Raw genomic sequence first — 23348 nt, 5'->3', positions numbered from 1 at the left:
TTTCTGTTCCGGAGGATTGATCCTGTAGTGAAGTTCATAAATGTTAAAGTTAACTTAGAACTGTGGGAGATACAGTTTTAAGACGGGTCTAGCCCTCACATTTCAGAAACATAAAACCATAGAAGAGATCCCAAGGACCATTCAGTTCATCCCCCTGCCATGCAGAAACACACAATCAAAGCATTCCTCACAGATGACCACCCAGTCTCTGTTTAAAAACCTCCAAATATGGAGGCTCCACCACATTTCGAGGCAGCATATTCTTCTGTTGAACTGCTCTTACCATAAAGAAGTTGTGCTTTGAATCCATTGCCTTGAGTCCTAGTCCATGGACCAGCAGAAAACAAGCCTACTTCATCCCCAATATGATATTCTTTCCATTATTTAAATGGCTATCTTCTTAACCTCTGTTCGCTAAATTAAACATACCCAGCTCCCAAAGCCGCTTCTCATAGGGCCTAGCTTCCATTTACACGAGCTGGACATTTTCCAGCTTGTTAATATCGTACTTGAATTGTTATATCCAAACCTGGACACAGAATTCCAAGTGAGGCCTGACCAAAACACCTAATGTACCACAGCTAACCAGTGGAGGGTACTTATTGTAAGACAAAGCAAGACAGAATTAACTTGAACAATTCTGCTATAATCCACTCTGTAATCAACAATCCCAAGTTGATATCAGTGGATCTTTGTGTCTCATTCAAGGAATTCTAGGTCCACCCAGCCAGGAACTGTAACATTCATCTTGCCTGTCTGGCAGTAATAACCAGTGAAGCAAAAAGTTATTGGCAATATTTGTTCAGAAGAGGTTTGCCATTGTCTTCCTCCGAGACTGAGAAAATGTGACTTAGCCAGTATCACCCAGTGAGTTTCATGGCCAAGTGAAGATTTGAATCCTGGTGTACAGATTCCTAATCCAATGCTCAAACCATTACACCATGTTGACTCTCACAGAAGTAATCCAACATTCATATGATGATTTATTGCTGTTTATGGTACCTGGGCTCTGTGCTTTAATGATCTCTTATAAACACTCCAGAGTGGGGTTCATCATGACCATATGCCTCATCACGTGGTGGTGCTTATACAAACCCCTCTTGGAACTTGCCAAGTAATTAAGATTCAGGGAAAGCAGTGTCTGTAATTCTGCAGAGCATTCATGTATAGGGAATGCCAGTGAAAATTGTGCTGTACTAGCAGACTGTGGGACAGATTGATGCACGAGATATAAATGTACGCAGGAAAGGATGCAAACATGCACACTTAATGTTTTCAAATCTCAGCTGACTTATAATCAAACTTTCCCATGCTGAACTATGGGAGAAAATGAGTTTTTGCAAGAAATGCAATGCTGTAATTGTGTGTGTGTGTGAGAGTGTGTGTGTGTGTGTGTGTGTGTGTGAGAGAGAGAGAGAGAGAGAGACCTAAAATATATAAAATAGGAAAGCTATTTTAAACTAGCTTTATTTTCTTTAAGTTTGTCAGAAAGAAGTTGAAAGGAGTTAACACACTCAAAATAAAATAAAATGTAACCATAATACAGTGAGCCATGAAAAAAATTAGAAAGACTTTATTGCACAACATAGCAACAGTAAATAAACTGACACCTGAGTTTTCTAGGGGAGAGCAGTCCAAAGTATCACCATTATGTGGCACTTTCTATGTTTTTGAATTTGCAACTTATAATGTGCACTTTAGCTAATCTGTTATTAAAACCTCACTGTTTTTAATGTCATGTTTTAGTAAGTGGAGGTTTTTTTTGGTCAATGTTTAAATATTATAATTGGTGCTTGTCTTTGTTTATTGATGTATTTTATATTGTTACTGTTTTGTATTTGATATTTCTGTGAGCCACTCCGAGTCCCCTTCGGGGAGATGGAGGCGGGATACAAATAAACTTATTATTATTAATTATTATTATTATTATTATTATTATTATTATTATTATTTTATTGTATGACACAGCAAACATGATAGATATACTGGATTTCATTTCACAAAATCACAAGTCGAACACTTCCCAAGTGTCTAGGACTGTGTGATGTATTTTCGGATGATGCGTGCAGATCCCAGTAGGGTGGCCTTTTGCAGTTGACAGATGGTAATTTTGTCAATGTCTATTGTTTCCAAATGCCGGCTGAGATCCTATGGCACAGCACCAAGTGTGGCTATTATTATTTATATTATTGTTGTTGTTGTTGTTGTTATTATTATTATTATTATTATTATTATTATTATTATTATTATTATAACAAAGAAGTCGTGTTACCTAAACTCTGTCACAACTCAATCACTAAAAAGGACAATAATGGCCTTGTCTACTAAACAAAATGTCCAGGGAGCAACATGAGGAAAAGAATACCTCTCTCCATACTGTTTTAGGGCACTGGTATCACAATGTGAGCTGTCATTTTCCCCTAAATCTCAGTATGCCTGCCTACCTGTTCATCCAGCCTACTTCATATATACCTCTTCAAGTGCTCTAATATTTATTTATTTATTTATTTATTTATTTTATTATTACAATATTTATATCCCGCCCTTCTCACCCAACAGGGAACTCAGGGCGGCTTACAATAAAACAGACATATAAAAACAGTACAATACACTATAAATCAGTTAAAAAATTAACTTACATAAACATTCATAAAATGCATTTATAAAATATAGATAGGCGTGTACAAGTTTAAAAGACTGGGTCTGTCAGTTGAGTTCCAGCATACATAATAGTAATTAATGCTGCTGATTCTTATTCGAAAGCCTGGCCCCACAACCAAGTTTTTACCTTCCTACGGAAGGATAGGAGGGAGGGAGCCTGCCTGACTTCAATGGGGAGGGCGTTCCATAGGCGGGGAGCCACTACTGAAAAGGCCCTGTCTCTCGTCCCCGCCAGCCGCACCTGTGAGCCTGGCGGGACCGCGAGCAGGGCCTCATCCGACGATCTTAAGCTTCGAGGTAGGTCATAGCGGGAGACACGTTCGGACAGATAAGCTGGGCCGGAACCGTTTAGAGCTTTATAGGCTAAAGCCAGCACCTTGAATTGTGCTCGGTAGCTAATCGGCAGCCAGTGGAGCTGACGTAACAGAGGAGTGGTACGCTCCCTGTACGCCACTCCAGTTATTAACCTGGCAGCCTCCCGTTGGACTAACTGAAGCTTCCGAACAATCTTCAAAGGCTGTCGCAGCTGGCGCACAAGTTTTAATTGTGCGAAGGCTCCCCTAGCCACCGCTGAGACCTGGGGCTCCAGGCTCAACGATGAGTCCAGGATCACCCCCAGACTGCGCACCTGCGCCTTCAGGGGGAGTGTGACCCCATCCAGCACAGGCTGTAACCCTATACCCTGTTCGGCCTTCCGACTGACCAGGAGGACCTCTGTCTTGTCTGGATTCAATTTCAATTTGTTGGCCCTCATCCAGTCCGACACAGCGGCCAAGCACCGGTTCAGGACCTGAACAGCCTCCTTAGTGACATCAAGTAACACATCAAGTAAAGGTTTGTATGACATGTATACTATACTTAACATGTAAAACCAGATCTGTTGTATACATAATATAGTCTGCTTTTCATCCTTGCCTTTCTTGGTTCAATTTTAATGTGGTAGAAATTTGGTCTAAAGAAAGATGACAAGAACCTGAACAAAAGATAACCGCTTTCCTTTGCTGGTGAGACACCATGGAATACTGTAAACATACTAGTGGATTTCTCTTTTCAGATCATCAGAAGATGTGTTACTCTGCTTTGGTTCTAGCTATGATATTTTGTATGGGAGAACCACTGCCATATCATCACTATGGTAAGAATGATCTCTGCTAGAAATATAAATCCTCAACTATTTAATTCTTTCATGTGGGAATGAATAATTGTGGTAGTTTTCTCCCCAGAAAAGGAGAAAATATTCCTCTGCAGCATTTGCTCAGTATTTGAATATCCCAAAGTCTTGTTGAAGAATTACTCTGCGTAAACTAACACATTGGCTGGCATCCTGTTCCGTAGTTACATAAACTGGATATGCAATCCCATAATTTTTGACATGACTGAATGTAACTACAAAAACCTACCTGTAACCTAAGCAGTGCCCCAACCAAAGGGCCCTTGAAGTGCAACAGATCCGAGGACTGAGAAATGATGACTGTAGTTATCTCACTATAAAGGTGTCCATTGAGATAAGTAGTTGTGGCAGGAACCAGGACCCCATGCCCCAGGAGAGTGCTATGGATAATTCCCAGCTCCCAGATCTGCTTTGCCTTAGAATTTCTTCAGTTGGTGTTCTGCATGGCGCCTAAGAAATCGATTGCGGCGGGGTCGACAAATATCTACAGTAAAGGAATTCCATCATTGTACCTACCCCTTATAATGCAGGATTTTGGCCATGGTTTTTTGCATAAAATGTTTTCTGCAAACATAAAATATTTCCATTAAAAAACACATGTTTTTCTGCATAGAATAATTCCTCCACAAGTATTAGAGGTAGCAGAATACTGGGAGAAAATTATGCAAGGTTCTTGTTTGTCTGATATTCTTTCCAACAGGGTTCGCCATTATCAGGAACACAACCTCTTTCTCATCCATAAGTTCTGTCTTGGGGAAGAAAAGTGTAATATATACTCACGTATAAGTCTAGAAATTTTAGTTTAAAATCAACTTATGCATGGGTCAGTGTAAGTATTGTTCCTTAACTCTTATGAAAAAGGAAACCATCTGCTTTTCTGAGTAGTATGGAGAAAGACAAGAGCTTAGTCCGTCCCAGAATAAAAAAGCACTGGCCCTCCTTTACTCTCTCCACCGTGGTGCCACTTCTGGCCTTTTTTACTGCCAGGGCAGGAAAATGTTGGCAGTGGCAACCAGGGGTAGCTGGACCCCTGCGGTGATGCTAGCCTTCCCCTCTTCATGGAATCTTCCCACCTCCCCAAATTATCCATGAGTCTGATCAAAATCAGATTTTTAGCCCCCAAACCTGCTCTTGACTTATACACAGAGTTGACTTATACACAAGTATATACAGTAAATAGTAATCTGCCATTAGAATGAAACTGCGGGGTGGGTAGACATCTATTCACCTATAATTAAAGTGAGACAGCTTGATCTGAGGCTGGTCTCCACAGTCTGGGAAATGGCTAACCAAAACACTTATGGGTAGAACTGGATGGATTCCAAGCAAATGAAATCTGCCCTGTTCTTCTCATCTGAACAGACTGTTCAATTCAGCTTCCTTCCAACAAGTTGGGCCATCTGCTGGAGTATTGCCAAATCTCTTTTGCTAGCTAAGAAATTGCCCCTAGATCTTCCTGTAATTATCTCTTTGACCTAACAGAGTTAAAACTAAAAAGGGGAGGACTCCATTGAATTCCATATATAAAACAACTTTAAAAGTCTGCAGTAAAATATTTCCAAATCCGAGGTTTGTGCTGGCATAATATAATTATATTAATAGGAATTTAGAAACTCTTGATTACCCAACTGATTCCCAGTTGTGCCTTTGTATGAAAAGCAGATGCATCTTTACTGTGTTGTGTAAATACCTAAATAACACAAACTGCCATTTGAACAAGGTAGAAAAAAAGGCTTGTAATAAAGCAGAGGTCAAAAATCCAGACAGAAATTTATGATCTCTATGAAAGATGTGGGAAACGTCTGGTTCTTTAGCTTTTTGTAAATTCCAGTTCCTAGAGGCCCTAGGGAGAAAGTCAAATAGTAAGGAACTATGGAAGTTGTAGTGCAGAGTGCCTCATTCCCCACTGTTCTTTAGGATGAAGCTGGATACAATGCAACAAGAGTTGTATGGAATCTCTTGTGATTCCCCCCCCCCCCAAAGTTGAAAGTAATAATGGGGTCATGAGACTGAAAGGGAAAGAGATTGTGTATCACCTTCCTCAACTCCCTCCAGCACTGTTTGTCCAGCCCAATTTGCTGTTGTTTGTTTCAAGACAAATAGGTCCTGAAAAGATTTTTTTTTCAATGGAGAAAAGCACTAACCTAAATTATCTCCAGATAGCAATTTTTAGCATGCCGAGGGGTAAAAAGTGAAACAAACTTGTTGAAAACAATTAAGAAAATGTCATTCATATCTAAGCATCATAACAGTCATGCAAATGCATAATACAGTATAATGACAAACTATTGCCATAAGAAGAATGAACAAACAGCCTGTACTTTTAAGACAAACATCCTAGCTGAAAATAGTCAAGCAAACAATAGTTTTGACATGGTGGTGGAAGAATTGCATTCTCAGCACCAAACAAACTTATAAGGGGAAATCCATATATCATGGATTTCCTTTTTGACCCTTCGCTTAACAATGCAAAGAATTAATCTAGGATCATGCACCCATTTGTGTAAATATAATGTGAGCCATTTATCACATAGCAGGTATGGATCTGTCTATAGTGAGTGGGTTATATTTCAGCTTTCAGAGACTGGTTTCCTATCTGTGACTTAACAGTCCTATGGCTGCCCTAGATTTCATGCTTGGAAAGAGGTGAGGTATAAGTAAAATAAAATATATTTATATACTTCAGACAAAGGAACCTAAAATTCTGCTTTATACTAAATCCAACCACATTTTTTTCTTGTGTCAGAAGCGACCTGAGTACATACGCTTCTGGTGTGAGAGAATTGGCCGTCTACAGAGACGTTGCCCAGGGGCTGCTGCTGGAAGACTTCTCTCATGTCCAAATCCAACCAGAGATCCAGTATTGCCAACAGCTCTCTGAGTGCCCTTCTACGCAGAACGTTGGATAAGTGAATATGTTGGATAATAAGAAGGGATTCAGGAAAAGCCAATTAAACATCAAATTAGGTAATCATTATACAAATTAAGCACCAAAACATCATGTTATACAACAAATTTGACAGAAAAAGTAGTTCCATGCACAGTAATGTTATGTAGTAATTACTGTATTTACAAATTTACCACCAAAATATCACAATGAATTTAAAACATTGACTACTAAAAGGCAGACTGCGTTGGATAATCCAGAACATTGGATAAGCGAATATTGGATAACTGAGATTCTACTGTAATATGAAATCATTACTGTGGTAGAATAATACAGAACAATATAATATCTAAAACCAGGACAGTAAATAAAGAGCAACACTCTGAAAGCAGAGAAATTGAGAATTCCTCAAAGGAAACAATCAGGGCCAGCTAACACCTCCGAAGAAAGGATTTTTCCAGAAAGGAAGCTAAGAAGGGAGTGAAGCAGTGTGTATTACCAAAGTCGTTATTATTATTATTATTATTATTATTATTATTATTATTATTATTATTATTATGCTGCTGTGAACCGTGAAAATGAATACAATCTGGCTCCAAGTATTCAAAAACACTAAAATCAGAATATATAAAAAATACTGTGGTATAATAAAACAGAACAATACAATCTCTAAAATCAGAACACTAAATAAAGAACAACACTCTGAAAACAGGGGAATTCCACACAGGAAACAATCAGGGCCAGCTAACACCTCCCAACAAAGTATTCCCATCACCAAAGTCTGGCAAATCCTCTGTTTTCTGAGGACCACAGACAGTAGAAGCACATAAAATATTGGAAAGAATACCACTCTGAAAACAAGGGAATTCCTGACAGGAAACAATCAGGGCCAGCTAATTTATTTATTTATTTATCACATTTATATCCTGCCCTTCTCACCCGAAGGGACTCAGGGTGGCTTATAACAGTGGCAACCATTAGATACCCATACAAATCAGTATAAAACAGTTAAAACTATTAAAATACATTGTAAATTAAAATATACGTTTCAAACACCTCCCAACAAAAAATTCACTCAGAGAGGAAACAGCCAGGCTTTAAAGCTGCAAGGCCATTACATGCTAATCATTTTGCCTAATTGCAGCGTTTATACTTCCCTCCAACAGACAAAAAAATCAGAAATATTGTATATTCACAAGCTTTAGGAAATAATATCCCCTGATGGCGCAGCGTGTTAAAGAGCTGCTGAACTTCTGGACTGAAAGGTCGCAGGTTTGAATTGGGGGAGCGGAGAGAGCCCCCACTGTTAGCCCCAGCTTCTGCCAACCCTAAAGTTCAAAAACATGCAAATGAGAGTAGATGAACAGGTACTGCTCCGGCTGGAAGGTAACAACGCTCCATTCAGTCATGCCACATGACCTTGGAGGAGTCTACGGACAACGCCAGCACCAACCCCCAGAGTCAGACACGACTGGACTTAATGTCAGGGGAAAACCTTTACCCTTTACCTTAACTACCAACAATTCCTCAATACTTTATTTCCCATACCACCATACTTCGCCATAGCAACGCGTGGCCGGGCACAGCTAGTATTATATATTATGTTACAAACAAGTCAGAGGTCCTCCTGGTCAGTCGCAAGGCCAATTGGGGTATAGGGTGGCAACCTGTGCTCAATGGGGTTACACTCCCCCTGAGCACACAGGTCTGCAGTGTGGGGTCAGCGCTGACGCTTGAAGCTCAGGTGTTGGCGGTGGCCAGCAGGGCTTTCGCACAGATAAAATTTGTGTGCCAACTGCAATTGTACCTTGAAAACCTAACTTGGCCACAGTGGTCCATGCCTTAGTTTTATCAAGGATGGATTACTGCAATGCACTCTACGTGGAGCTGCCTCTAAAGATGGCTCAGAAACTGAAATTAGTGCAAAGATTGCTAACCGGGCTGCTCATACGGAGCATACTATGCATCTATTGGAGCAGCTCCACTGGCTGCTGACAAGTGCAGGTTATTACCTACAAAGCGCTATATGGTTCAGGTCCAGCCTACCTTCTTGCCACATCTCTTATTACGAACTGGCATGGACTCTGAGGTCCACCGGGGAGGCCCTCCCCTCCTTCACAAGTATGATTTATGGGGAGAGTGCCTTCTCAGTGGTGCCCCCCCCCCCACTGGCTCTGGGACGCCCTCCCGAGGGAAATTAGGCTAGCCACCACCCTCCAATATTTTTGGTCCAACCTAAAAACTTGGCTCTTTAACCAAGCTTTCCAATAGGTATAGAGCCCAAATGGTTAAATTGTAGACCCATTGGTTTTTTCACTGAACTCGCTTTATATGACTGGTTGGTTAATAATTTTATATCTATAATTACAACATTTTATCAATGTGTATTTTAGGGTTGATAGATTTTATTGTTTTATGAACTGATGTGAATTACGTTTTCCTTTGATATTGATGTATCTGTATTTATTACACCGTATGTATAGGAGCCCCTAGTGGCACAGCGGATTAAACCGCTGAGCTGCTGAACTTACTGACCAAAAGGTCGGTGGTTAAGATCCGGGGAGCAGGGGGAGCTCCCACTTATGCCAACCTAGCAGTTTGAAAAAATGCAAATCTGAGTACATCAATAGGTACCGCTCTGGCAGGAAGGGAACGGCTCTCCATGCAGTCTTGCCGGCCACATGACCTTGGAGGTGTCTACAGACAACACCGGCTCTTCGGCTTAGAAATGGAGATGAGCACCAACCCCTAGAGTCGGACACGACTAGACTTAATGTCAGGGGAAAACCTTATGTATTGTTACAGTACGACTGCTTTGTAAGCCGCCCGAGTCCCTTTTGGAAGATGGTGGCGGGGTGGAAATAAATTATTATTATTATTATTATTATTATTATTATTATTATTATTATTAACAGGCATCATCTAGGCCAGTGGCAGATTGAGAGTGTTTGTGTGAACTAATTCACACAGTGCCAAAAAAAAAAGGAAAGAAGGAAAGAACAATATAATATTTAACATAAAAAACAATTTTAACCAACATAAACTTATCAGTATTTCAGTGGAAGGCCCCCAGGGCCATCCAGTCTAACCCCCCTCTGCCATGCAGGAAAAACACAATCAAAGCACCCCCAACAGGTGCCCCCCCCCAACCTTTGTAACAACAACAACAACATCAGAAACCCCAGAGGCCATCCAGTCCCAACCCCCTTCTGCCATGCAGGAAAAACATAATCAAATCACCCTCTGAGTAGTGGGAGGAAAAGTTTTGGAAGCAAAGAATGTGGTGGAGGGGGTTCTGGGTGGTGGGAAAAAGAGTCAGGGCAACAAGGGAAGCAGGGGAAAAGAGTCCGGGTGGCAAGGAAAAGAGTCTGGGCAATGATGGGGGGGGGGGATGGTCTGTGCACCATAAGGCTGTTGCTGCTGTTTCCGGCAGCTCAGAACTTTGATTTCCCTGTATTTCTCAGAAGGAGGAAAGCGAAGGAGGTGGGAAGCAGCATGGTACCGTGGGAGCCCCTCACTATCACTTGCAGAGCCCCAAAGGCTCCACAGAGCACAATTTGAGAACCCCTGCTCTAAGGTGGTTTCTTTTTTCCTAGTCCTAAATGGAGATGCCGATTATATCCTGGTGATTGGATGTATTATATACCTATTCGCTATGGTAGAAATTGCCCCACTTTGCAGTAACTCACACAGACAATATAATGTTTAATGGAAAAGCCCATAACTTTATTGTTTACCTTTATAAAGTCTTGTCCATGCATGGATACAGATCACACCATTTGGCAAACCACCTGTTCACTAATGATCACGCATAACCTGCTAACCTGCTAGAAACTTTTGGAGTGGCAAAAATGGGATCCCACATAGACAAAAGCCACTGTATGGATTTCTTGCCAACTGGGAGTGAGTATAGGACACCCATTCCCAAGCTGGATGCAACCCTAGTTTCCCACAACCCCAGGATCCCATGGAAAATCTCCAACTAGATATAACAGAGCTGCATGCTCTGTCTGCTCACAAACTGGATCTAAGTCATGCAAAACTGCCCTAATGTTATTACATTTCCAATCTCTTTATCTTTTGCACAGAACATCTAAACTCTCAGTTTGTCCAGTTCCTGTTGGATGTAATTGAAGATGGGCTGCCGTCCGATAGCACGGAGCAACTGCCTGACCTGTTCATAAATGTTCTTCTGGCATTTAATCTTCACATTCCAGGTCAGTAGTGTCATTTTCCAAACTCAAAAGAAATCGTCAATTCTTTCAGTGAAGTGTGGAACTTTTGAATCAGTTCAGGTGCAAAAACCCTTGTTCTGAGCATGTTTTGGGATGGGCCAGGTATATGCTTGTCTATATTCTGCAGTTTGATGTATGAGAGATTCTATGGAAAAGATTTCCTTTTCTGAACATGTGAGATTGGGACCTGTTAAAGAATGCTTAAGAAATCCAAATGTTTTTGCCCCAGATTTCTCCAGTCAAGGGCATGTTCTGTTACAGCGTGTGCAACAGTGTGTTCCCCTTGAGGTTTGTTTAGATTTTTCTGAAATAAATCTTCAAAATCCTTCCTTCTAGCATATTTTAAGAAGAGCCTTTTTTTGCTTAGAAAAAGACCCATGTTTCCCAGATTAGCCGGTTAAAGGCTTAAAGGGAACTTGCAAACAGAATTTGAAGACTGACATTGTTTCCCAGTAGCTATTATTTTGGTGTATACAGCTTCTTATCCTGGAGTTGTGATTGATAACACAGCGCAACAAAAAAACAATTCTTGTTGTCTTTGTTTTTAGGCCTGTTCCTTGGGTTATTTGGGGCACTGATTCAGAAAATTGCATTGGATGGATCACATCATATCTGGTTTCTTAGATATGCTTATCATGATTTCTTAGGGGTGAGCAGTATATGGCATATGTTCTATATCTAAAAACCTAGAGCTGATAGGGGGAAACTGGTGCCATTTTTTGAATCGGAGGGGGAGATATAGCCAGAAACAGATCTAACATTTGAGGCACCAAAATGTTTGTTGGCCAGTGTAACTACTGACAGTCTTTTCTCCTATGGATTTTTCCTAATTCCTTTTTAAAAATAAATCGAGTTGGGGACCATCACCCTTGAAGGGACCTATATTAACAATATATATTTGTATAAAAATTCTTTTTTTCATTTGTCAAAAGGCCATTGTATTCTAGTATTTAGAGTATAATCCATAGTGTAGAATTTTATGCAGATCTGTCACCACTGGTGGACTTTTTGAATAGCTGTTGTGCTTGTTGCCTAGTTCTTATCCTATTTGTATAAGCAGACACCTTTGTACCCTCATGTCCTAGAGTTAATTAATCCCAAATTGATGCTCCTTAGTTGGTATTGAGTTTCTCCAAGAGCTAAAGATTTTTTGTGAGAACTTGCAAATGCATAATTGTTCCAGCCCTTCTTTTTAAAAGCTCAGAGTTGAGTTTCTTGTAGAACTGCTTTCTAACACCACCAAGTACTTCGTAATTAAAATCCCTCAATTTTTGCATAAGACTACTGAATGCTAGTGATATGTAAAAGGTATATGGATTGCTTGGGTTAAAATCTTCAGAAAACCCCCACTTTGAGAGAGTGGGCCCTTTGCTGGGCTCTTATCAGTATCATCTTCCTCCTTCTTCCTTCTTGGCAAAACTTCTGCTTATCCATTCTTGTGGCTTGTGAATCTCATTAAGTGTGAAAGCACTGGAGGTCATGCTTTCTAAAAGTATTCTGCTGGGGAGCACTTTCTCCTGGAATGCTTGATCTTTGCTCATTCCACCTTAACTTATCCTTCCTGGTGGTAGTTGGTTACAAATATTTTTTCCTTTTTCTATTGGGGTGTCATAAGCAGGTCAAAACACACTGTGGTATCAGCATGCCTCTTGTTAATCTTGAAAACTTGCTGGGTTCTTGGGCTACTTGTGTTTTAAAATGACTTGACTTGTCTTAATTGGCTGCTACTTTTACATTTATGTCAGTTCACTTTCCCCATTACATGAGGGAAGATGATGTATGGATGGGTGTGCCTTCAAATGTGGATAAAGCAGCAATAAATACACCCAGTCACTTGCCAGACAGTAAGAAAGAACCGTCCTTAATATTTGGGCTGTGATTAAAAAACACCTACACAGAATTAATCACACAGAGGCTAAGTTATTTTTCCTCTGCATTTTCATTCATTTTCCCCCATCTTACTCCTTGTGCTGGTTAGCTGCAGTAATTACTCAGTTGAATTTTGACAGTCAGAGCAGTTCTGGGAAATTCTTCTTTCGTAGCTGGAATACAATGGGATACTACAACTTCTCCTGGTCAAAAACTCATTAAATAATGCTGAATCCTTATTGGTCTGAATCTTTTACTTTTAAAAAATCTACATCTTTCAGGCACTTCAGAATCTATGCATATAGGCCAAGAATCAGCCTGCTTATTCATGAGTGGTTTAACCTGCTTCCATTGGCTTCTTCAAGATGAACCTTTCGATAATGCTTTCCAGATTTCCCAACATGGGGAGTGACACCTGCAGAGATGTCCCAACCTTCACCCATTTTTTGGACCTCACCTCTTACAGCAAAACAAAGTTCTCATTCCCCCAGCCTTTTAAGGGAGTGTGTGTGTGTGTGTGTGTGTGTGTGTGTGTATATATAATAAAAACCAGAATACTGACTCACAGCGACTTCCACAGCCTTAGCCCTACAGGATCCCAGGAATGCAAAATTGTCTTAGAGTCCCTCCCAGGTTTCCCACCCCTTGTTCATTATGTTCTTAGAATTATAGAGTTGGAAGGGACTACTAGGACCATTCAGTCCAACCCCATTCTGCTATGCAGGAACACATAATCAATGAAAACCTGCAGAGAAGGAGACTCAGTGACACTCTTAAGGCAGCATTTTACTTAAGGCAATATTTTACTACCAAATAGCTCTTATTGTCAATAAGTTCTTCTTAAAGTTTAGGTGGAATCTCTTTTCCTGCGTTTTGAATCCATGTTCCATGTCCTAGTCTCTAAAGCAGCGGAAAAGCATGTTTGTCTCCTCTGCAATGAAACATCCTCACAAATATTTAAACATAGTTATCATGTTCCCAAAATATGTAAAATCCCCAAAATTCTTAGGGTGTTGTCATTGCAGTTAAAGGGGAGTCATAGTGAAATCATTGTGTAACATGAAATGGCTACTAGAAATATTTACTTTTCTTCAGAAATATATTATTTTTCACATCCTCAGCAGCTGCCCAGGATCTTATCTGTCTGTCTGTCTATTTCATATATATATATATATATATATATATATATATATATATACCCACATACATACATACATACACACACAGTCGCAAAACATCTATGCCAGTTTACAGTTTTAAAGCAAAAATATAATAAAAACATTTAAAAACAACCTGATGCAGATAGAAGCTCCAACATTAAAAAGAAGACACTAAAAATCTTCCTCTCTTCTCATAAATAGTAATGAGGAAGTTGTAATCTGTGAAACAGGGAAAAGGCTGGGTCCAAATTGGGTGTCCCTGACAACCATTGTAGCCCTCACCAGACAAAGGCGATGGCATCTGGCTTTTTTTGATTATCATGTGCATTATTCATTTGCTGCCTTCTACCAAGTTGATGAGAGTTGAGAGCAAAATAAGGAAACGCAAACTCCAACTGCAGTATTTCACAAGGATAAAGCTTTTAGCACAGTTGCTTGCTCTTTTCATTGAGATGCCTTTGTATCCCTTCTGTGAGAATCATGCCTATACTATGTGTGACATAGTCACACTGGATACAGTGCCACAGATTGGGCCACCACTTTGCAACATTGGCTGATCCCATCCCCCCCCCCCCCTAATTCTCTCTGGCATCTTCCTACTTGCCACTGTACTGTTAGTGAACTCAGTTTTCTGTATTCTGAATCGTTGCTCCCTAGTTCTAATAATAAAAGTTTATTTCTAACCCGCCCTTTCTCCCCGAAGGGACTCGGGGCAGCTTCCAGACGTAAAACATAAAAACTGGCAAACATTCAGTGCCATTTCAACAACATAATACATCTATACCAAATAAGTTAAAATAGAATAAAATAATGGCTGATAATCTGGCAGTCAGCATCATGGAACATACAGTCAAGTAATTAAGATGTATAAAGTATAAAAAATATAACAACATTTTATACTGCACTGTTAACAGCAGTTTGACACCATAGCTACATCCTGTGGGACCCTGGGATTAGAAGTTTGGTGAGACACTAGAGTTGTCTGTCTGCAAATTCCAAGTAAACCTCACTATACAGCAAAGCCTTAAATTTAGTGGTAACAAATCCAGCTGTGGGAAACTTCCATTTCTAATAAAACTTGTTCTGCTTTTTTAGTTCCTGAGCATAATGTGATCATGGTTACTCTGAGCAAGCACCCCAATGTCAAGATCTTCACAGAAAAACTGCTGCTGCTTCTGAACCGTGGAGGTGAGTGTGTGTCAGCAGTTTTAGTACTCTTCCATGGTATGGCAAAACTAATGGCAGAGCAGATAATAATGCTGCAGAGAAGTAATAATCAGAAAACAGGTTCCAAGCTCTAGTGAACATTTCTGAGCCAGGATAGTAATTTCTGCTTTGGGGGTGCGGTGAGTGACCTATGCCAATGCAGATAGTTTCATAGTTAGTAGCACTCTGATATGAGACAGGTGACCTATCTGATCTGGGAACTCTATCCAAAAGGCCTATAATTACATAGAGTATTATTTTGAGCATAGTTCCCTGGATGCATTGCTAAGAGAATGATAAGTTTAGATTGATATCTGGGCAAAGGGAATTATTCATGCCATATACAAGTACATTTAAGTTGTAAAGCAGAATAAAAGTATCTTAAATACTTCAGTTTCAGTTCAGTTTGTTACGGGTTTGTGGAAAAACAAACTGCGTGCAGTCCTGTCCAGACTTATCCAGCCCTTTTGTGCATCCACAATGAGCAAATACAAGCCAAGAAAATGGAAAAATAAAAGTTTACTCTTAAGTAGCAGAGTCAAGGAGAAAATTAAACAAACAGCTTCAAAAACACAAAACCTCCAGCTTCAAAATAACGCAGTCCATCTGGAGCAACAAACTCACATAAAGTTCTTTGCATTAAATTCATGCATCATCTTTGGAGATTTCTTCTTCAATGGTGCAAGGAGACAAGCATAGTAAGCTCTCAGCCAGGAACTTACTCCGAGTAAGTTCTGAAGCAAGCGATTCAGTAAGTCCCAAAAAAGCATTACAAACATTCCGCAAGTTATACCCCATTCAGGGAGTGGTTCAAGCTTGTTATCCTTGATTGTTCAAATTACCCAACTTTGAATTGTGATTGACCAGGTGTTTTTCCCTTAACACACACACACACACACACACACAAGTGGTGATCCCACAGAAACTTAGTCAAATACATGCATATACAACAATACAGTTCCCCTCTGTCTTTTTGAAAGCACACTTCTAGCTTTTGTATGCATTGTAGCAAACTCGATAGAGTTACCCGATGGAGTACCTTGTTCTATAATTTGTTTTCTTCAGCCCTCATCCACATAAGGATTTAAGAGAGGTCTTAGTAATGTTTTTGAATCTAAATATTGATCCTGTTTGTGTCCAACCTGCAGCAAAATACTGAATTCTAGAATATAGATGGGGTTTAGTACATCAGTACTTAATTTCCTTCTTTGGTTGTTTATATTGCAAATCAGGGACCCCTATAGCCTAGCTGCTTGAGGAGTTCTGGGAATTAAACTGAGGTTTAATTTTTCCAGCACATTATGTCTGTTGTGTTTATACCACCAGGTGTAAACCATTTTGTTATGCAAGCAGAGAACTCTTTTTCCAGAAAACCCAATGCAGAGTATTCATATCCATTCCTAATGAAACCTGGCTGATATCACAATGAGCACACAACCTCCTATCCTTATGTGTGTAGTATGTACATACATTGGGGGTGGTGAGTAGCTAGTTGGTAGCCCCAAGTGGCCCTTAAAATCCCTTTCTGCAGAGGCCACTGTTGTCTCTAAACTGACTATATTTCTAATTCCCTAACCACTATATCAAACAGCACAACTCTAAAAAAACAAAATGGAACCATATAAGTTGCACTTCTGAGATTTGAGAGTATGCTATGGTAGCTCTGCCCATTATAGAGCCCTTAAATTACCCTCCAAAAGTTTGTGTGTAGAAGTTCCCCATACTGGCTTATATTCATGTGTGCATGAGATGTTCAAAATGATAGCCATATTAGTCTGCTTGAGCGTCAAAAGGCATAAGAGAACCCAGTAGCATTTTTTTCAGACTATATGGTTCATTGTGAGACTAAGCTTACGTAGACTTCACTTCATTAAACTCAACCAATTAGCATCAAACTTGCTCCTGGATTCCTTTATGCTTTTTTATAAATATAGGCAAACATTTTGTGTATATGCATGTCAGCTCTCCTGTCCTCGCTCTTTGATTTAGTCACTTGATTAGCTATTAACTCAGTCGTTCTGCGTTTGATGTTAATAGTTCTTTCTTCCTGGCTCACAGTCTTTTCAGGTCAAAAGATTGCCTGCTTAGCACTATTGTACTATAGACTGTAGATTTTGTACTATTCCACTTGGCCTCCTTCAAAAACCTTTAACCCTTTCATTACTGAAATGCCTACTGTTAATAACTCTCTTCAGTTGACTTTTTCAAACAAGGTTTTAAGTAAGGATCTCCTACTAAGCCTTCCTCCTGCAGCCTTTCTCGTCATCTATGGCAGTGGTTCCCAACCTTTGGGCCTCCAGCTGTTTTGGACTTCAGGTCCCACAGTTCCTAACAGCTGGTAATCTGGCTAGGAGTTGTCTGGGAGTTGGGAGTTGAAGTCCAAAACATCTAGAGGCCCAAAAATTGGGAACCACTGATCTATGAAAAAGGATCTTCTAGAAAACTTCAGGAAGCATAAGAATAGCATTTCCTCATGTGGAAAACAGGAATGAAGTGACCTATTGAAAGAGGGAACATTACATATGGGTTCTTCCAAGGTCTGAGTAACACAGCTGAGGAGTATACAGGTAAACAAAGTGTTGTGGCTGTGTTGGTTTTAAGTTATATTTGTTAGGGGTCAGCATCACGGAGGAGTAACAGAGATCATGAGTGGAAATTGTCCAGTCATGTTGACCAGTTTTGGAAGAAGTGTGAAAGTGGGACATTATAAAAAGTCTGTAGTGCCATGGCCTATAAAAGAAGCAAAAAGAATGACCAACAGAGACTTTGGGACTGATAGGAAGTTGAGATGCTCTTCACCCTCCTTAGGGAAGCTTAGTCTTAGGCTGCACAAAGGAGTCCCTCAGCTTACCATGAACATCCAAGATCCAGAAAACCCTCTGACATGTGAGCGAAATAGGAATGATCGGCTGGTCATCTTAGGGTTTTACTTTAACCTAGGCTAAATATGACTTAGACCAGGCCTGCACAACTTGAGGCCCTCCAGATGTTTGTGTATCCAACTCCCAGAAGCCCTAGCTAACTTGCCCAATGGCCAAAAATTCTGGGAGCTGAAGTTTAAACAACTGGAGGGCCGAAAGTTGTGCAGGCCTGAATTAGATTGTTTTTGTTTTGTTTTTTTTTACTAAAATCAGCCCTTTTTATTCATGAGTTAAGCATTTCCAAATGTGATTATTCACAGATTACTGTATTTGCTGCTGCCTCTACAGGTCTCCTACATCATTTTTCACAGGGACTTGTATAATACTGATGTCATTGAGAGAATGTCAAACTGGCAACATGCCTGGGCCTTGCTGCATACACATTCCTTTGGTCATTTGCACAGATGGAAGTGAGAGAAGGCCATGAGGCAGGAGGAGCACATGCATTTGCTTACTTGTTCATGTGACCAAAAGGAATGGGATGAAACTGGAGGAAGGCACATAGATATGTATTCACTGACTCATACAGGTAGGGAGGAGGGTGTCCCCTTTTCCCTCCTCCAACTCCCCCACTGCATCTTTTTCTGCCCATGCACAGAGAGGCCCAGCCATTCTGCCAATGCAAGTACTTTTTTGCATGCCCCCACTTTCTCATGTTTGGCCTGTGTAGTTTCTCCCATAATTGTTTTGAATTGCTGTATTTATGCTGGTGTCTCAAAGTCAGAACTCAAGGGAGCTTGCAAGCTTAAAAAAACACAAACTAAAAATACTTGTAGATAGTATTCTAGTCGCAGAAGAGATATACCTTCTCTTTTCCCTGCAACAATTAATTATGAATGCACAGTCACTTAAAAGAACGACTCATTTGATTAAATTGAATATACAACATGGATATATCATGTAGATTATTGCATTCAGTATGAGCTGTGGCCATGTGGAACATAACATCCTTCTCTCTCAACTCTGACCAGATGACCCAGTGTGCATCTTCAAACACCAGCCTCAGCCACCACATTCGGTGTTGAAATTCCTACAAGACATCTTTGCCAGCAAGGACACAGCTAACATCTTCTACCACACAGACATGATGGTAATGATCGACATAATTGTGAGACAGATTGCGGATCTCTCCCCTGGAGAAAAGGTATTGGCAGGATAAAAGAAGGCTCTTTCAAAGATTGAAAAAGAGGGCAAATTTAACATTTGTGAAGAGGTGAAGGCTTCTTGACAGGCGTCTGAAGAGACAAGCAGTTCCCCTGGCATCTTGGAAGTCTTGCCAGGCATTACCTGCACACTTGTAGGTGACCTTTCACAATTATGTGGCTTCCAAATGTGTTGGACAATTACGATCATAATCCTGTAGACATCTGAATGGGATTATGGGTGTTGTAGTTCAATACATTTCAAAGGAAGGCTGCTTTTAATCTTTTGTTTCATGGAGCATATAAATTAAATTAAAATCACATTAAAAACTACACAACCCCCCAAAATTCCATTCATACCATTCCCATCAGGCAAAATTAATCGTTTTATATTGTTTGGGTTTTTGAAATAGAAGTGGTGGGTTTTATTTTTCAAAATAGAAGTGTCCTTTCAGATATCTCTTGAGTCCATGTGGAGGTACTGCTGCCCCTCCAGGAATTCTTGGGGCCAGAAAAATAGTTTCTGGTCCCTGAGAACTGACCATTCCTGCTATACCTATTTTCTAACAAAGATTATTCTCTGGTAGTGAAAAGGATATCAAAACCATGCATATTATATCAGTGATCCCTAAAACATGTATTGCATCACTGGGCTAATTCAGGTTGCTTTTATTGGGCTCTGAATTCCTAGTTAATTTTAGATCCCAATAGATTGGTGCTTGACATGACACAGAAGTGTGTTTGGTTCCAATCTCCATTACAAAATCACTTTTTCTAGTGACTTCTTCAGACGAAAAAAAAATGAAATTTTTCCAGATGGTTCATAATTACAGTTACTGTGGATAGCTACAGAAAATATAGCTAGAGAAAATGTCTCTTCACACTCTTATTTTATCTCAGACTTGAATTTAGAACAGGCTAGACAACTAATCTAATAAGTAGACATGACTCTCAACTTCCTTTGGAGAGCATCTTTTGGTTCATTCAGTCATTGAACATGTGCTGAATGATTATGTCTCCCTTTACCATATAAAAAAAAATCTTGCTGGCACCCCCCCCCCCCAAGAAAACAAAACAGTTTGGAAGGATGAAAATGATCTAAATGGGATATTTTTATTGTGTACAGAATGCAAGAGACAAGGAAATTCATTCAGGCAATTTAGTTGAGTTTCAAAAGATTGTTGTAATCCAGTTCCCCTCCCACAAGTGGATTGTGGAGGTGTAATTACTTGTGATGGGGTTTTGTTTTTCCAAAGCAGAAGTTGTTTCCCTGTTTTTCTGAGAGGGAGACTTTTATAAATCTCCTTTCTAAAACCCTTTTAATGTGTTCTGATCCTACAGCTACGAATGGAATACTTGTCTCTGATGCATGCTATCATCCGGTCTACACCATACCTGCAACATAAGCACCGCTTCACAGACTTGCAAGGGACCTTGCAACGCATTATGGTGGAAGAGGAAGAGAATCAGCAGTGTCAGATGGACAAAATGATAATCCAAGAGATCTATAAAGAGTTTCCGGAGATATCTCCCAAAGCCAGCTAACTGGTCCAGAGAGAGAACAATTGGTAATCCAAATGTCTCTTGTGGATGTGTCCTCTCCATCTCCTTCCAGTATTGCTCATACCTTGTTATCCCTTCAGGTGAGCCTTAACGTTTAGTGGAGTCTCTAAGGCCCTATGAAAGAAGCTTCAGCAGTTCGCAGACTAGTGTGAAGTGTGTTAAAGCCAGCCTCTGTTTGTCTCTTTGGGGGTCAGGTGAGGGAACTGTTAACAAACAGAAGAGTGGATTGGCACTCATGCCCAGAAGACAGGATTTAGCAAGAGTAGGAGGCTGTTGATTGCCTCCTTGGATACCTTTGCACTGAAATAAGACAGGGAGGTCATCTGATTGTCTTTGTGTTCAACTAGGATCCCAAAGCTGTTGCCATAAACATCCATTTCTTCTCTTGCCTCTGCCAAGTTGAGTAAGCCAGTGTTTGGAGCAAGCTACTGTAACTTCTTGTGTGGTGCATCTAGTGCAAAAATCCTTAAGAGCTTCGTAACTGGAGAGCTGCTTGCCTCTCTTAATTGTGTGCCCAACGAACCCTGTCAGTCCGTTCTAACCCAGCACTTGCTATGTGGTTAAGAGCAGCCAAACCCACTGCTTTCCCACGTAATCTTAGCAGACAATTTGCTTTTCCCAACTGCTTGATGTTGTGGTGTTTACACTTGAATTTCTCGCACACTGCATCAGCAAAGAAATAGCAATTGTCTGGGCCATAGGGCTTCCTTCAGAAGACCTGCTACTTAGGCTCGCTGCTAAGGTGTGTCCTTGTTAAAAAGCTGTTGCTTGTTTCTTGCTATGTGCTGGCCCTCTTGCCTTTGGCACTGCACACACAAGGATTGTGTATCTCTAGATGGCAGTGCACAGTGCTTCTTTTCAGCCTGGGGAGTGTTTTTTGCCTTGAGCTTAGTAGCAATTGGTTCTGCCTAGCTTTACCTTTTCATGTCCTCAAGGCTGCCTCAGCCTGATGTCTGATAGCTCTGCTTCTTAATATGCACAAGTTGGGAGAGCTCCTTTTTCTTTATCTTAATTCCACCAGGTCTTCAGCAAAATGGATTTGCTCGCTTTCCTATTTAGATCTTTCTGACAGGCACACATACCAGAGCAGGCCTGTAATATCTTAATAAACATGCACGCTACCGGAGCTCTTTGCAGCAGGTAAACAAGAGCTTTGCAATATTTAATGTAGGAGTAGTTTGAATTTAAACTGGAAATATTTGGATAACCTCTCAACCTAATAGGAGCCAAATAAATGTGAAGTAATTCTTTGGGTCGAGGAATCTGTGTGGTGTCTAGGGAATCTCTGGCATTAGCTGTCAGTTCTGAGCAGATGAGCAAAGCATTAGTTGGGTGCCACTGCCCAGGACTGTGTCCAGCCATTTTTAAACAAAATGTTTAAAATAAAATTGTTGTAAACAATGAAAGGAAATTGTTTTGTTTAGTTTTTCATAGAACTAAATAAACATTGTCAATGGATCAAAATGCTTTATTTCAAAGCAGCGGCTATTATTTTCATGTTCAGCATCTGTCAGAGGGTTTTGTGAGTGTTCTGTACTAAGAATCCACCACAAAAATGGCTTAAATGGTTCAAATATCTTAAGTAGTTCACTTTTATTTTGCATTCTTGAGGCATGGGGTTCTTATGTGAAAACTTTATGAGCCTAGTGATATCAAAACATGCTTTTACCCATTATTTTCTTTTGCCTGCTGCCCTTCACCTCACCAAGATCAACCATGCAGTTGAAACAAACATTTAGGAACCGCCTAGCTGAAGGAGCATCCAACCTGGCAAGAAGTAGCACATGAAACTGAGATCTCACACTGTTTCTGGCATGATGAAAGCACCCCATTTGAACTGAGAGTCTGAGATGTAATTGTAGAGTTTATGTAAGGTTCACTCTACTCTACTTAGAGCACTAAAAAAATTGGGCTAGAGTCCTGTTGGTTAGTCCCAACTAGATAATTGAATCAATTAAGTGGTGAGTTAATGTGTAGGTAAATCCCAGACCTGGAAAGATGTCCTCCTTGCTCTTCCCATCTGCTCCAGGCAACATCTATAGAAGGGTATACAGAATGGTGGAGAAATTGGCTATGTGTTGCTACCACCACCCTCCCTCACTAGAATTTTAGAATTTGAAAGGAAACATGAAGATTCAATTCAAACTGTTGAAAGATTAGTTTAAAAGCAAAGGAAGAGGCTCACCTTCTCCCAGGCTCTTTGAAACAAGAGTAGGCAAGGGGATATCCATGCATCATTGTGACCATATCTGACCTAGTTCCTGTTTCTGAGGCAGCCAGGCCATACACACATCTCTGTATGCTTAAGTCACATTCCATTTTACTTTCTGGTTTAAGAAATACATCTTGGGGAGGGGGGGACATGATGACATTGTAAAACCTCCCCTTTTTATTTCTCTAATACAACAATCCAGAAAGTGGATTCTTTACCCCACCGGTAGGAGCAGATGACACAAGGGAGCATGGCTTCAGCTGCTAACTTAGTGTAGTTACTTATGATCTCCTTTGTATCTTCCCATTATACCAAAAATAC

At 40.3% G+C, this 23348-nt stretch overlaps 1 protein-coding gene across 4 annotated transcripts in view; it reads left to right on the top strand.

Moving 5' to 3' along the window:
- Window positions 1-22279, top strand: part of nckipsd (NCK interacting protein with SH3 domain) — a 136350-nt gene extending 114071 nt beyond the window's left edge. For 2 of the 4 annotated variants that reach the window (XM_003217721.4, XM_008105284.3), the window contains exons 9-13: window positions 3716-3796; window positions 10808-10936; window positions 15079-15171; window positions 19082-19254; window positions 20594-22279. In XM_003217721.4, coding sequence (XP_003217769.2) covers window positions 3716-3796; window positions 10808-10936; window positions 15079-15171; window positions 19082-19254; window positions 20594-20797 — 680 coding nt within the window. In that variant the 3' untranslated portion in view covers window positions 20798-22279. The remainder of the gene's footprint in view (window positions 1-3715; window positions 3797-10807; window positions 10937-15078; window positions 15172-19081; window positions 19255-20593) is intronic. The other 2 variants (XM_008105283.3, XM_062969837.1) reach the window with 2 other exon arrangements.
- Window positions 22280-23348: the final 1069 nt, after the last annotated feature.

The sequence above is a fragment of the Anolis carolinensis genome, chromosome 2 (genome assembly GCF_035594765.1).
Source record: "Anolis carolinensis isolate JA03-04 chromosome 2, rAnoCar3.1.pri, whole genome shotgun sequence".
In the NCBI taxonomy this organism is placed as follows: Eukaryota; Metazoa; Chordata; class Lepidosauria; order Squamata; family Dactyloidae; genus Anolis; species Anolis carolinensis.
This window is presented reverse-complemented; position numbering and strand designations above follow the sequence as displayed.